At 36.7% G+C, this 15016-nt stretch overlaps 1 protein-coding gene across 1 annotated transcript; it reads left to right on the plus strand.

The window, feature by feature from the left end:
- The first annotated feature begins 12323 nt into the window (after positions 1 to 12323).
- LOC116100680 (olfactory receptor 51F2) lies at positions 12324 to 13274 on the plus strand. Its single transcript, XM_031384412.1, is given in 1 exon segment — positions 12324 to 13274. A coding segment is annotated over 1 exon segment (951 nt).
- The last annotated feature ends 1742 nt before the right edge of the window (positions 13275 to 15016 follow it).

Raw genomic sequence — 15016 nt, forward strand, 5'->3', positions numbered from 1 at the left:
GTCTCCAGTGACAGCTCAGATAGGCTCATCTCAAGCTCAGGGCCTCCTCTTTGCTTCCATTTACCAGATTCAATTCCCTCAAACAGAACCACATTTTCTGATTAAACAAGAGGGGGTATACTTACCTGCCCCTGGCCCTGACACTGTATGTCACTCTTGGTTTGTGGGAACAGCTATCAAGATTAAGAATGATTTAAACAAGCATATTTAGATCGTATTTATTTTGGCCCTCAAGCACTTAACTGCATTGATGCTGGCTAAAGATACAACTTTCCAGTGTTCTCTAGTTATAGCTGAATAACTGTTGGGGAAGGATTATTGGATTTTGAGACCCTCATTAAAGCTCCTTGAAACTGTTTGTTTTTAATCTATGAGAAACTTCTATGTCATCATTTACCATAAAAAGTTTCTGAGTCATTAAATGATCTGTCAGTGATTATATAAAAAAGTATTGTCGGAGTACATGACTTTTGGACTAACAATATTGTCTTTCTTGGCAACAAATAGTTGAGAATCCTGCCCCAGGTGTATCAAGCAAATTATTGGACTGATATGTCAAGGGCTGAAATGCAGGGTGCTTGACAATATACTGAATCAGAGAATTTGGACTCAGTAGTCTTGGTATTTCTCTAGACTGGATCCTCTGTACCAGGCTCTTGGTTGGGCTTTTACTATCTCTGGGAATATATTGTTTTCTCTTGAGTCAGTCCTTCCTTCTTTCCTTCCTTCCTTCCTCTTTCCTTCCTTCCTTCCTTCCTTCATTTTCTTCTTTCTTTACTATCTCCCTCTATAACACCAATAGGATCTAGATTTATATTCTGCATAATATAAACTAGAACATAAACTAGAACACTCATAATCTAGAACACTGGGATTTTAGCAATGTACAATCATTGGCTTTTTATGGGCCTCTTCCCATTAGTCTTAGTAGAGGACTCACTTTACACAATTTTATGTTGCCCAACTTAGCTGGGCATCCAGTTTTCCTCTTCCCCTTTATCTGAAATTTTTTCAGATCCAGAACACTCATATTAAGAGACATGTCTTAGTCTTTCTTATTCTATTCTGTTTGCTCCAACTTTACAATCTCAGTGTTCATTTATTAGAGAAACAGTAGAACAATAGAAATGGCATGAGTTATATTTGAGCTGGGAGATGTGGTCCTCAACAAGTGTCTGTTTTCTCTCAACTTCTTCATGTTCTATTGTGTGTCATCAGCACTTTTCAAAATCTCTGTTTCTTTTCATTCTTAGGAACTGAAGACATGGAGAGTTTTGATTACAAGCTATGCTTAACTGACAGATGTTTGCTGATCCTTTGCCATTTTTGTTGTGTGTGAAAGAATTGCATTATGAAGAGAACAGTTTTTCATCTTGCTTTGGTTTGAGACATGGAGCTTTGCATTTCTTTGACAATAGGAAAAGAATGTATAATTTTCCTCTTGCCCAACACTTATTGATCCTCTATTCTTCTATAACATATATTATTGTTATTTTTATAGGATACAACCATTATTGGAATACTATATAATACTCCACAATAGAAGGTGAAATAAAGCCATATGCTTATGAAACAGTGAAGGTCGATGAACTTTTGAAACTCACTCTGTACTATCTGAATCTAAGTGTAGAGCCTGTGAGATCACTATCAGCCTGTTGCTAGAGAGCTTCTGCGAGGAAATCTCTGAACAAGATGACTATGAGTAGAGAACTTCTTACAAGTTCCTGGGATTCAGCCTTGTTTAGAGATCTCATGTTGGGGGTCTATTTAAAGAACCACGCCCTGAGCACTGGTTCTTTTCCTCTTTCTAAATTCAGACTGCCTCACACTCACAATGACTCAAGCTAAAGCTGGAGGTATTAACCCTTAACTTTCCTCTCTTGTCTGTATACCGGAGCACAAAGATAGGTTTAACTGAATGCATATGAAGGTATGTAGCTGTGATTATGTAAAGCTTATGCTTATACTTAAATTTTCTGTTAAATTATTTATAGCTCCCATTTTAGGCATATTGTGTGTAACATAGTCATTTATATTTTACATATCTTTATGTATGAATATGAGAGGTATTTCTATAAACATGAAAGGCATTGATCTGTATGTGAGCATATATGTACATGTACAAATACTGATAACTTTGTTTTAAGTATGTGTAATTAATATAACACTCATTTTATGAGTTCAGGGTTATCAAATGCACAGTTTTTGTGAAAGTACATGCTTGTTTACATCCCTAGTTGTGTAAAATGGCACATAATAATGTATACATATTATGGACTTAAATATGTGTTATTATTTTGAAATGGGGCAAAATGATAATTGTGGTTAGATAAGACCCTAGTAGATTATGATTAATTCCTAGTCCAATATGACCAAAATTCTTTTCTAAATACAAACCATATATATGTACATTTGTGTATATATAAAACAAAATCACCAAGCTAGCAGCCATAAGATTTGGCAAGGAACTAGCACATACTCACACACTCTCCACGATTGCTGATTCATTCTCTGTGAGCCCCTTGAGTCCTGTTTAGTTTATTTTGTGGACCATATTCTTATGGTGTCCTGGACTTCTCTTGCTCCTACAAGTCTTCCTCCACCTCTTCTGTGAAGTTCCCTCAGCTCTGATAAGAGGGACCCAATGAAGATCTAGAATTTTTGCTCTCTGATAGTGTTTTGCTGTGGGTCTCTGCATCTGCTCCCATCAGCTGCCAGAAGAAGCCTTTCTGAAATAACATAAGAATATAGAAGGCAGTAACTACCAGAAGAAAATATAGGACCAAGAATGTGCTTCATTAAGAGGAAAAAAGTTCAATTGTAAAGTTGAAAATTCAAAATGCAGAATAACATTATAAAACTGTCTGAGAGAGAAAGACCCATGATCCATTCATGGAAAAGAAGACAACTTATTAGTGGCATAAGTAACTTGCTTAGGTATGATTTTCACAAAGAGAGGTATATGAATGGCCAGTTCAGATATGAAAATATGAGCAACACCATTCTTCATTAGAAAATGAAAACAGATGACAATGACAAGTCAATGGCGAGCCGTCAATGTACAAAAAAAAAAAATCTGTCAATCACAGATTGCCCTTTTAAAATTTACTCAACAGAACACACACAGTGTACCAAGAATAGAAAGAAAGACCTGAGAAAGAGGTATACCTAGAAATATTATTGTGTAACATTTTAAATAATTTGTTTGAACACATTTATGGCTTAATCTAAATTACTGCCTAAGACTACTTGATCTTTAGTTAGCAAGAGAGCCAGTAGTCATGTCTACCACGTTAACCTAAGCCTAGAAAATAAAATAAAGCTCAAATAAAATAATATGATCTGTGGATCTTTATATTTTCAAAATAAATATAAATATAAATATAATAGAAAAAATAAAAGAAGGTTTGTCCAAGCAACTTTAAAGAGAATTTATCTTTTCTATACATTGTTTTCTCTGAAGCAAAATAAAATCTGGGACAGATGCTACAGTGAATAACTAAGTATTCAATATGATGAGTCCATGATAAGCAAGTATGAGTGACAGGGACTCAGAAACCTCCCAACTCAGTAACCACAGGTGTGAAATTGACATGGCTTGTAATCTGTAGTATATCAGAATCCTGCACACAGTATGACCTCAAAGCTGAAGAAATGTCAGAAACTCAGACCACTAGCCCCAGTTCCAGCTTTGAATCATGATTTTCATGTTAACAATATATTGATATGAGAATCATGATCTTCTAAGATTTAATTTTCTTTATTAACAAATAGTCATAGGTCTTTAGTGAGGTCAGAAACCTCATCCTTTTTTTTTATATCTACAATTTGAATTTCTAAGAAAAAAAAAGTTGGTTTCAGAACATGGTCCAATAAATTAAACAAAAGGTACATAACAATGAGCAACTGAGTCATTATAAGAGTGCAAGCTTTCTCCTCACTATTGGACAGCTTGGGTCATTTTTTTCTAGTCACATGAATAATTCTGTTTTAGTTATTTGTATTTTAAAAATTGTTTTTGTTTTTTCTTAACTTTTATTGCATTATGGTGAGAAAAGTTACATGATTTCAATTTATCTGAATTTGTTAACATTTGAAAACATATTTTAAGAAAATGGAATTGCATCACATTCTTGTTTCCCTTTTGTACCCCAACTGCCCCCAGAGACCCCCTTCAATACCTACAATATCTTTTTTGTCATAGTCTTTAAAATTTATAAAATATTTTAACAATAAAAATGAGTATTATAAAAGTTGTTTGATATAAAACAACAATCAATTTAACAGTCTTATGTAGATACTTGTCTACAGCAATACAGAAAATACATGTTTTTCTCAATATAAATTTTAAATAACTGCAAACATATTAACTGTATATTTCAAAATAATACATCACTACTAGTATTTTCTTAAATGAACATAAATATATGAAATCTTTTTGTTTGTTTGTTTGTTTTATATTTAGTAGAGCTTAAAATCTTGGCTCTTACTGTGGTACAAGCCCAAAATAAAGATAGTTTTTAGACATTGGATTTCATTGTAATAAGGCTGTACTTCAATGACCCTCACATCACCAAAGGATTTTACCTCCATCATAGCTAAGCTGAGAGTTGACAATTCTGCTGTGCTAAGGAAAGAATTGTAGCTACGATTTTTGGATACAGACTTCCTGCTATGGTCAAAAGCTATTTGACTTGAGGGAGTGAATTTACTCTCAGCCCACAGAGAACAGTTACATTCATTTAATAAATGGTATGTATATTAAGATGGTCTATCCATAAAGTCATTCACCAACTGTTTCAATGAGCAATGGTTCTGCTTGGAGGGTGGCACAAACATTAGGTGAGGGTAAGAATCCAGTTCATTGGCTGTGATAATTTGGAAAAGCATTCATCTCAGAGAAAGAGTAACTTATAAAGTCCTCTTCTTCAAACTTGATACAAGAGTTACAAATTTCAAGAACAGCATTCAATCTCACTCTTTGTTGTTCTCTTACAAGCCCCTTCCCAATTTAATTGTCTACATTTCTTTTGGGTATATAAATATTTTTGAAATATGTAAGCTGTTCTGAAAACTATAGTACAGTGTAAAAACATGAAATAAACAATACTACTAATAGAGAGGCTGAGATAGGAGAAGCAAGATTTCGAGACCCTTATGTTGTACACAGCAAAATACTGTTACAAACAAACAAGTTGAAAGTGTATATGGATTGTACAATATTGGACCTATTTCTCCAATTACCAAATTAGAGAGAGCATTGGATGACAATCAACAAATTTCTAATTCCTCATATTTTTGGATTTCAATAGATTAGGCTATGTTGATAATATTAATTTTCATATTAAGATATTAAGAAAAAGTAATTGTCACTTCCTGCTGTTTTTGTTGTAAGTGGTGGAATTAGGTTTATGTGGATTTGTTGAAAGATTACTTTTTGCTTCTTCTAGGGTGTAGTTTTGCTCCTTATGTTGATGTTTTCCATCTATTATCCTTGTAGGGCTGGAATTGTGGAAAGCTATTGTGTAAATTTCGTTTTGTCATGGAATACCATGTTTTCACCATCTATGGTAATTGAGAGTTTTGCTGGGTATAGTAGCCTGTGCTGGAGTTTGTGTTATGGTAGGGTCTGTATGACATCTGCCCAGGATCTTCTAGCTTTCATAGTCTCTGGTGAGAAGTCTGGTTTAATTCTGATAGGCCCACCTTTATATGTTACTTGACCTTTTTCCCTTACTGCTTTTAAAATTATTTCATTGTTTAGTGCATTTGGTGTTTTGATTATTATGTGATGGGAGGAGTTTCTTTTCTGGTCCAGTCTATTTAGGGTTCTGTAGGCTTCTTGTATGTTCATGGGCATGTCTTTCTTTAGGTTAGGGAAGTTTTCTTCTATAATTTTGTTGAAGATATTACTGGCCCATTACCTTGGGAGTCTTCACTCTCGTCTATACCTATTGTCCTTAGGTTTGGTCTTCTCATTTCGTCCTGGATTTCCTGGATGTTCTGGGTTAGGAGCTTTTTTCTTTTTGCATTTTCTTCGACTATTGTGTCAATGTTTTTTATGGTGTCTTCTGCCCCTGAGATTCTCTCTTCTATCTCTTGTATTCTGTTGGTGGTGCTTGCATCTACGACTCCTGATTTCTTTCGTAGGTTTTGTATCTCCAGGGTTGTCTCTCTTTCTGATTTCTTTATTCTTTCTATTTCCATTTTTAGATTCTGGATGGTTTTGTTCATTTCCTTCACCTGTTTGATTGTGTTTTCCTATAGTTCTTTAAGGCACTTTTGTGTTTTCTCTTGAAGGGCTTCTAGCTGTTTACCTATGTTTTCCTGTATTTCTTTGAGGATGCTATTTATGTCTTTCTTAAAGTCCTATATCATCATCATGAGAAGTGATTTAAGATCTGAATCTTGCTTTTCCATTGTGATGGTGTGTCCAGGACTTGCTATGGTGGGAGAATTAGAGAATTGGGTTCTGATGATGCCAAGTAACCCTGATTTGTGTTGCTTATATTCATATGCTTGCCTCCTGCCATCTGGTTATCACTAGTGCTACCTGCCCTTGCTAAATCTGACTGGAGCCTGTCCTTCCTGTGATCCTGGTTGTGTCAGAACTCCTCAGAGTCAAGCTGACTCTGTGATTCTGTGATTCTGGGATCCTGGGATCCTGGGCTTGTTAGAGCACCTGGGAGTGTGTTGTGGGATTCGCTGCTGAGCTTGTGCCCAAGGTGTTTTCAGGGTGCCTGCTGGTCCAGACAGACAGAAAGGAACCTGATCCACTGGGCTGGTGGGGTTCCTGTATGCCTGGTCCCGCTGCTCCCAGTTACTCTTGATGTTGGGACAGATGTTGGGTCCTCCTCACCTCTGATCCTGGGTGTGTTAGAGTGCCTGGGAGTGGAGATTCCTCTGGGTGTTGTGGGACTGGCTGCGGAGCTTGTGCCCAAAGTCTTCTCCTATTTTTGTTTTTTTGAGAATGGTCTTTTTTTTTTAAATTTTTTAATTTTTTTATTGGATATTTTATTTATCTACATTTCAAATGTTATCCTCTTTCCTGGTTTTCCCTCTGCAAAACCACTATCCTGTCTCTCTGCCCCTGCTTCTATGAGGGTGCTACCCCATCCACCCATCCACCCATTCCCATCTCACCACCTGTGGGGCTCTGGGCATGGGGAAATAAAGGTGTAGGAGAGACCCTTGTCCCACCAGACCTTGGAGAGATTGCTGAGGGATCCTGTTGAACCACCATGGTATGGGCTTTGAGCCTGTGAGCAGAACCCTGCTCCAGGGGTGGGGAAGGTGCATTCCCAGCTCCAACCTTCGGGTACCACACACCACTGGGTACCATGGAAGAGCTTGTTTTGCAGTCCCTGGGCCACACAGAGGCCAGGAAGGACAGGTTCTTGCTGCTGCTGGATGAGGAAGAACTGAGAACAGACCCTTGGGCAGACTCTGGCCTGGGACCTGAAGGGAGGAGGGTAGGGGGAGAGCTCTGGCAGTTTACCATGGGGAGGAGAGAGTCTGGCTAGCTCAAGAGGCTAGCTTGGTGTGCTGTTTGGTTTGGCTGTCAGCATGGCTGGGGCACAGGGAGGCTTCCCTGTGGGAGGTTAGACTCCAGCTCTTTAGAGAGAAACCTGCTCCATTGCTTCAGCACGGAGGGTCCTGATGAGCAGAGATGGTTGATCCATGGTTTTAGAGCTTTATTGTAGAAAACAGAGAGAGAGAGAGAGAGAGAGAGAGAGAGAGAGAGAGAGAGAGAGAGAGAGGGAGAGAGAGAGAGAGAGAGAGAGAGAGAGAGAAGAAAAGTAGAGGCTGGCCATGGCCACGTGGAGAAAGAGAGGGGGAGAGAGAAAGCAAGAGGTAAGAGTAAAGACAAGAAAGAGAGCAAGAGCTTGAGCGAGGAGGGGCCAAGCAGCCCCTTTTATAGTGGGCTGGGCTACCTTGATGTTGACAGGTAACTGTGGGGTGAGGCATACCTGGCTATAGTCAGGTGACTGTGGGGGTGGAATCTAGCCAGAATACCAGGGGTTTGGGGCATTGCTCTATGTGACTGTTAGCCACAGGATTATGGAGTTGAGGGCTTGTGGCGTCAGCAGCCTAATGTCTGGAGGCATAGCTCACTGTTCTGTCTCTTGTAGAATTTTCTACTGGGTCTTCAGAGTAAACCTCGCTCAACCAGAACACAGACTGCCTTTCACGGTCAACAACCACCCTGGCATTCCCCTACACTGGGTATTGAGCCTTCACAGGACCAAGGGCCTCTCCATCCAATGATGCCAGATAAGGCCATCCTCTGGTACATATGTTGACTCGAGCCATGTGTACTCTTTGGTTGGTAGTTTAGTTCCTGGGAGATCTGGAGGGTCAGGTTGGTTGATATTGTTGTTCTTCCTATGGGGCTGCAAACCCCTTCAACTCCTTCAGTCCTTTCCCTAACTCCTCCATTGAGGTGGGGGCAGGATCAGGTATGGGAGGAAACAGGGGTGATATACAGTGAATTGTCTTTTCTTACCCAGGCTGTCCTTGGATTGAGTATGTAACCAAGGATGGGCTCTGACTCCTAATTCTCCTGACTTTGTCTCCTAAGTGGCTGGTGTAAAAGGTGGGCACAACTTGCTGAACCCTAGTGTCAATTGAAATCTAATTGCATTCCAGTCAGAAGTTAATTTCTTTTCACACTCTAATAACTTAAACAGAAACATAAGATATTAGCTATGAGTGTCTGTATTAATTTATATGTATTGTTGCGAAAAGCATTTTGGTTTGGTAGTTCATTTGAGTAAGAAGAGAAAAGGGAAAGAGGGAAATTCATGATGGTTCATTCTCTGAACTCTATTAAAAATTATAATCTAAAGATCATGGAAAAGTAAAGACAATCTATTTTTAAACCTAATATGGAGATAATAAAATGAAAGGCAGAAGTAAATAGGAATTTTGACTTGCTTAGTGTGAGGAGGCACCTAGCTAATTTTCCTCATTATACCTGGCTGGGGTCCCATGGGCCTTTGGCAGCAGGTTTGAAGTATATGCTGGGATATTTATTAGAGGTTCAGATCTATGAACTACCAGAGCAACCATCACATACATGAATTTGACCTGGTAGAAAGTGAAAATGCACCAGTCCTTTTGTTGATAAAACAGTAGGACCAGGTAAGATACTAAGACCCTTATGACAAAACCCATGAAATAGAACAGCTGAGGGTTAACTGGAGAGTAGGACAAAGCAAAGAACAGATGAAGACAAGTGGGGAGGGATTGCGTAGAGCAGACAGACCACACAGGTCAAGGGTGCATCAGCAGGAAAATTACAGACATTCTTCTTTCCAGGGGACAACATCAAAGCCAGAGAAAGCAGACAGAATTATTTTGATTCAATGTAGACCTAAAAGTGACACTCATCAGGTATTTTATTTCTTCCTCACTTTTCATTTAGCTTTGAAATTGGGGTCATTTCTGTATCTCTCCTCTCTTTGTCAGGAAATAAGCTCTCCAACAGGTTTGGCTTGACACCAACTCTAGTTTTGGGAATAGATACATACATGTATTTGTTGCTATGACTTTATGAGTCCAACTTTCTCACACTCAATTAGATACAATTCAGTTTATTTCAAATTAGTGGCCTATCTTCCCCATAGATTGCATTTTTTGATGCTGACTGAGACTGAGATATGGTTTCATGTTTCTTTCATTATTACCTGTCATTTTATATCAAAATTGCTACTTCATACATTAGATATTATACATGCATATGCATACTTTTACACCATTTCATCATATTTAAAGATACATTCACTATATGTATTGCTTTTATTTCCTTTACCTTAGTTTTATGGGTGAATTCTTTTAGAGTTCACTTATAATGGCTTTATTGCAGATGAGTGCATTTTAACTTCTTACTGATTGATTCTTTTGATTCTCATGTAATAATTTCCTGTTTTTATATTGACAGTTTGAATAGTTAATATTTATTTTCTAATAAATATATAGTGCTTAGGCTATAATTTGCACTTAAATGCTGATACGATTTTTTTTTTACTCTTAGTCAGTTTAAGCTATTATTTTCCTAAATCACTTACTTTTTCTGGTATGTATAAAATACTTATTAATAATAGTAGTTGTTGTTGGTTTTGGGACATTCAATCTTATACTAATATGCTAGCAGTTTCCTGAGAAAACAATAAACTATAATTATTTGTAAGATAATTTAGTAGTTCATGTTAGATTGTATGAACATTTATGGTAAATATTGTATTTAGGGAAAGCTGAGGTAGATCTAGAAAGAAATATTAAAGTTTTAATAAAAGTGTTTTGATAATTGATTAGAAATAATGTCATTTAAATAAATAAGATACAACAGTGAAATTTCTGTGATAATAACAACATATGATTATATTATATTTATGTGGTTAAAACAGTAACAGAGGGAAGTTATGGAATATGATAGAGAGATAGCATATTAGTATATTATAGCATATTAGTATTTCTTCTACCTACTAGAAGCCACACACATTTTACTCAAATAACTTTTATTTTCATGTTTAGATTCAGGCAACCAGAATTGTAATTTCAATATTTACTTGAAAATTGTCATTTTGTAGAAGAAACAGAAGTCATGAAAGTAGGCAGGACCTTTTTTAGAAATGACCTCACAGTAGGCAGAGGATTGATATCAGAAACATAAAGCTGCAGAATACATTTACAAAAAGAAAAGAAGGAATCTACCATCGGGATATCTAATAAAGACAACTTTCCAAAGAGGATGGGAGGGAAATTTTCTTGGAATAATCATCAGCAACATACACTAAGAATTTGATGGTCACTAAAATGAGCCACTGGACTTATGATCTACTGTAGAAAGGGTAACCTGGATGCCTTGGCACACAAGGGAGCATCTATACTAAGGTCACATCCCAGAAACACTGAAGAGTGCTACACAGAATGATATTTGATACATAGAAATCTACACCTAAAGAACCATCTTGATTACAGTGTATCTCTGGAAAAGTACAGATTTGAAAGCTGTTCATCAGGAGCTGTCATCCTGGATGGCAGACAGACTCCTCCTATGTGTTTCCAACCTTCATAGAGTAGGATTAGGCTCAGACATAGACAGTTCAAATACTCTGTTGCTTAACTGTATACTTTTAGGAGTATTACTTAGCCATACCTGTGCATGTATAAGAGAAAGAGAGGGAAAAGATTTTACATTCTTTACAGTTATGGTAATTGGATGGATATGGATAAGAATACAATTGTATCTACCACACTGTATATGTTCTGAGTACAACACTTATCTGGATTTCAGTAACATCCCAAGCCATTATTTGTTATAAGGCAGACTTTAATTTATTGTTAATCTAATTTATTGTTAATAAATTAAAATAAATAGTTAATTTATTTTTAATTAAAAATAAGGACAAGGATTTCTTTCTTCTTTCCTTCCTTTCTTTATCCCTTCCCTCCCTTCTTTCCCCATTTCCCTTGCTCTTTATCTCTCTCTCTTTACATTCTTGTTTTATTCTTCCTTCCTTTCTTCTTCTCTTCCTTCCTTCCTTCCTTTTTTCTCTCTGTCTTTCTTTCTTTCTTTTTTCCTTCTTTCTTATTTTTTCTCAAATTGATGTTTTTTTTCAAGAATTAAATAGTGAGTTTTCATAGTAATAGAGCTATTATTTAATGATTAAATTGTTGAAATATAATTGCTCCATATGCAAAATGCTTGTGCTGCTGTCTAAACCCTAGGATTAGAGCAGGGAGCATGAATAAAATCACACACATAGAATATATAAAATATGAAGGACACAGGGAATTGTAAAAAATGGACCTGACATCAGTTTTTCTTGAACTGTCCTTCAATCACATAGGCAGACTTTTATGTCCCAGAGACACTTTGACATTGTTCTGAATATTTATCAAGCCTGTCTAGTGGTCACATTTCAAAAAAGAGAGTTGGTTTGCTCTGTGTCATGTACTAGACTCAAGGATATTCTTAAAAATAGTGGAAATTGGATTTTTTGTTATATGATTTAGGTATTTACTGGGAACTTATATAGATATGAATAATTTTTCTTGTTGCTTTTTGTCACAAATAAAAAGAAGATTGGCTTGGAATATTTAAAAAATGATTTGGAACAATCTGATAAATTTATTTTCTCAAAAAATGTGGAACACTGAAAAGCAAGAAAACAATTCTACATTTCTAGTGTATAAACAAATACTCAAAAAATTTAAAATTATCAGTATTGATTAAGTGCTAGAGAGATGTTTATAAAATAAGATATATGGAGTGTTATATTCAATTATCTAATTTCCCTTCTTTTCCAGACTTCACTATGCTCATACTTAATAATACCAATTCCCAGCTTCCTACCTTCCTCCTCACTGGTATCCCAGGCCTGAGAGCAGCTCAAGTCTGGATCTCCATTCCCTTTTGTCTACTTTACATAATTGCCCTCTCTGGGAACAGCCTGATCCTGCTGGTGATCCTTCGTGAGCAGAACCTCCATGAGCCTATGTACTATTTCCTCTCTATGCTTTCTGTCACAGACCTGAGTTTGTCTCTCTGCACACTTTCCACTACTCTTGGTGTCCTCTGGTTTGAAGCTCGAGAGATCAATTTAAATGCGTGTATTGCCCAGATGTTCTTTCTTCATGGGTTTACTTTCATGGAGTCTGGAGTTCTGCTGGCCATGGCCTTTGATTGTTTTGTGGCCATCTGTGATCCACTGAGATATACCACTATTCTTACCAATGCCAGGATTGCCCAGATTGGCATAATTGTGCTGATAAGAAATGTTGCTGTCATGTTGCCAGTTGTGCTCTTTGTCAAGAGGTTGTCCTTCTGTAGTTCTCTGGTTCTTTCACATTCATACTGCTACCATGTAGATCTCATCCAGCTCTCATGTACAGACAACAGAATCAATAGCATTCTTGGTCTGTTTGCACTATTCTCGACTACAGGGTTTGACTGCCCTTGCATCTTGCTGTCCTATGTACTGATCATCCGATCTGTCCTCAGTATCGCTTCCTCTGATGAATGACAGAAAGCCTTCAACACATGCATATCCCACATCAGTGCTGTTGCCATCTTCTACATTCCTCTGATCAGCTTGTCTCTTGTACACCGCTATGGCCATTCAGCACCTGCCTTTGTCCACACCATCATGGCCAATGTCTTTCTGCTCATCCCTCCTGTGCTCAACCCTATAATCTACAGTGTAAAGACGAAACAGATTCGAAAGGCTATTATCAAGGTTTTAAATCAGAAGCAGAACCAACTTTAATAATGATCTCAGTAGAAAGGAACATTTATAAATAAATGATTTTGTAGAATGGTTAAAGCATCAAACAAACTTTTTTTTTTTTTTACTCCTGCAAAATAAAACAATCCAAGGCACTTGCTCTTGCTCTTTTATTCCAAGAGGGAAGAACCAAGACACGGTCACCATCAGATCAAAGCAGAACCAATGTCCTGTAGACTTTTAAGACCCACTCACAACCCCGTTGGCTCCAGAGGGCTCAGACAGTTCCACTTGTCCAGCTCTGCACACAGAGTTCATCTCAAGCTCAGGCCAGCTCCACTCCATGACATGAAGCTGCTCTTCATGGTTGTCCCATGGTACTGGCACCTCCAAATGCTGAGTTCTCTGTTGCAGCTGGGATGCATCTTCACCAACAGTGTCTCCTGAACTCCAATTCTATCCAATCAGACCCCTCTATGTGCAGTCCTTGGTTGGTGGTTGAGACCCTGGGAGCTCCGAGGGTACTAGTTAGTTCATGTCAAACAAACTTTTAAGATGTCAAGTTATGGAACTTCCAGGTTTTATGATACTTTCTTACTAAGTTTCTCTGCCAGTATATTCATGTTAATGCAATTTAAATTATTATTTCATTTTCAATACAACATGAGTTTCTGTAGATGAATAATTAATTACCCATAGTTCTAGCTGGCAATATTAATCTGATAAAGTAATAATTCAGACTCTCTATTCAATTACAAAAGTTTGAATTTAATATGGGAAATCTTAGGTGAGTCAGTTGTTCTATTTTTAATGATACAGAAAAAATATTTTAACCAGTTGTATGTGTTTTACTCAAAACATTTTATTCTCTGACTGCTTCTTAAATTACTATATTATTGGTTAAGTCCTAAAATGAATACCAGCAATTTGACTTCAAGTCTTGTATTAATCAATCTGTCTTGTTTTATTATATGCTAAAGAAAATACAGATGTAGATAAAATCTGAGAGTTTTCACAGTTGATAATTATATTAATACCAGTTGTATGCTTAATCAGCTGAAGAATAACCACAGTAGATCTGAAAAGTCCTCATTATTAAATAAATATCAAACAAACAGAACTTTTTTAATCACTTTTTTCAGCAATCTATAACAAAAGATGATGATTTATTTACATGCTTATTATCATGAGAAATTACATCTATGTGCAATTGTCATAAAAAAATCCAGATGTTCCTTTGTCCAAAATTTAACTGCATTTATATATGGACACATATATTTGGAGAAAATATTAGATAATTTTTATTTTATGCTGGCATTTGCATTGCAATTTATGTCACAGAGATCAGGACTCATTGTCAGTGAATGTATTCTGTGTAAATGTGTGAAGAACTACAATTACCCATTTTCGTTTGGTTCTAGTCAATACAAGTAGGTATGTATGTTTTTGATTCTTTCAGTAGGTAGTCTATTTTCTCCTGAGATATTAATAAATTTTGATGAGACCTGAGTAGAGATTGGCTTAGGTGTAATGACACCAGCTTGGTAAGTTCTCCTGGAGGAATGATATCATACATGAGGTACAAAGTTCAGGCTTGATTTTTGCAAGTCCCTAATTAGAAACAAATAATTCTGATGGAAAATAATAAGGATGCTACTTACTGTCACAGGACATCGGAAGATTTAAAAAATTTGAGGCTTATAATCAAAAGTAAACAGTTCAATAATTACTTCAGGTGTGAGAATTATGTAACTTTTTCATTATTTTACTCCTTTTAAGTATTC

The sequence above is a fragment of the Mastomys coucha genome, unplaced genomic scaffold, assembly GCF_008632895.1.
Source record: "Mastomys coucha isolate ucsf_1 unplaced genomic scaffold, UCSF_Mcou_1 pScaffold21, whole genome shotgun sequence".
Classification (NCBI taxonomy): Eukaryota; Metazoa; Chordata; class Mammalia; order Rodentia; family Muridae; genus Mastomys; species Mastomys coucha.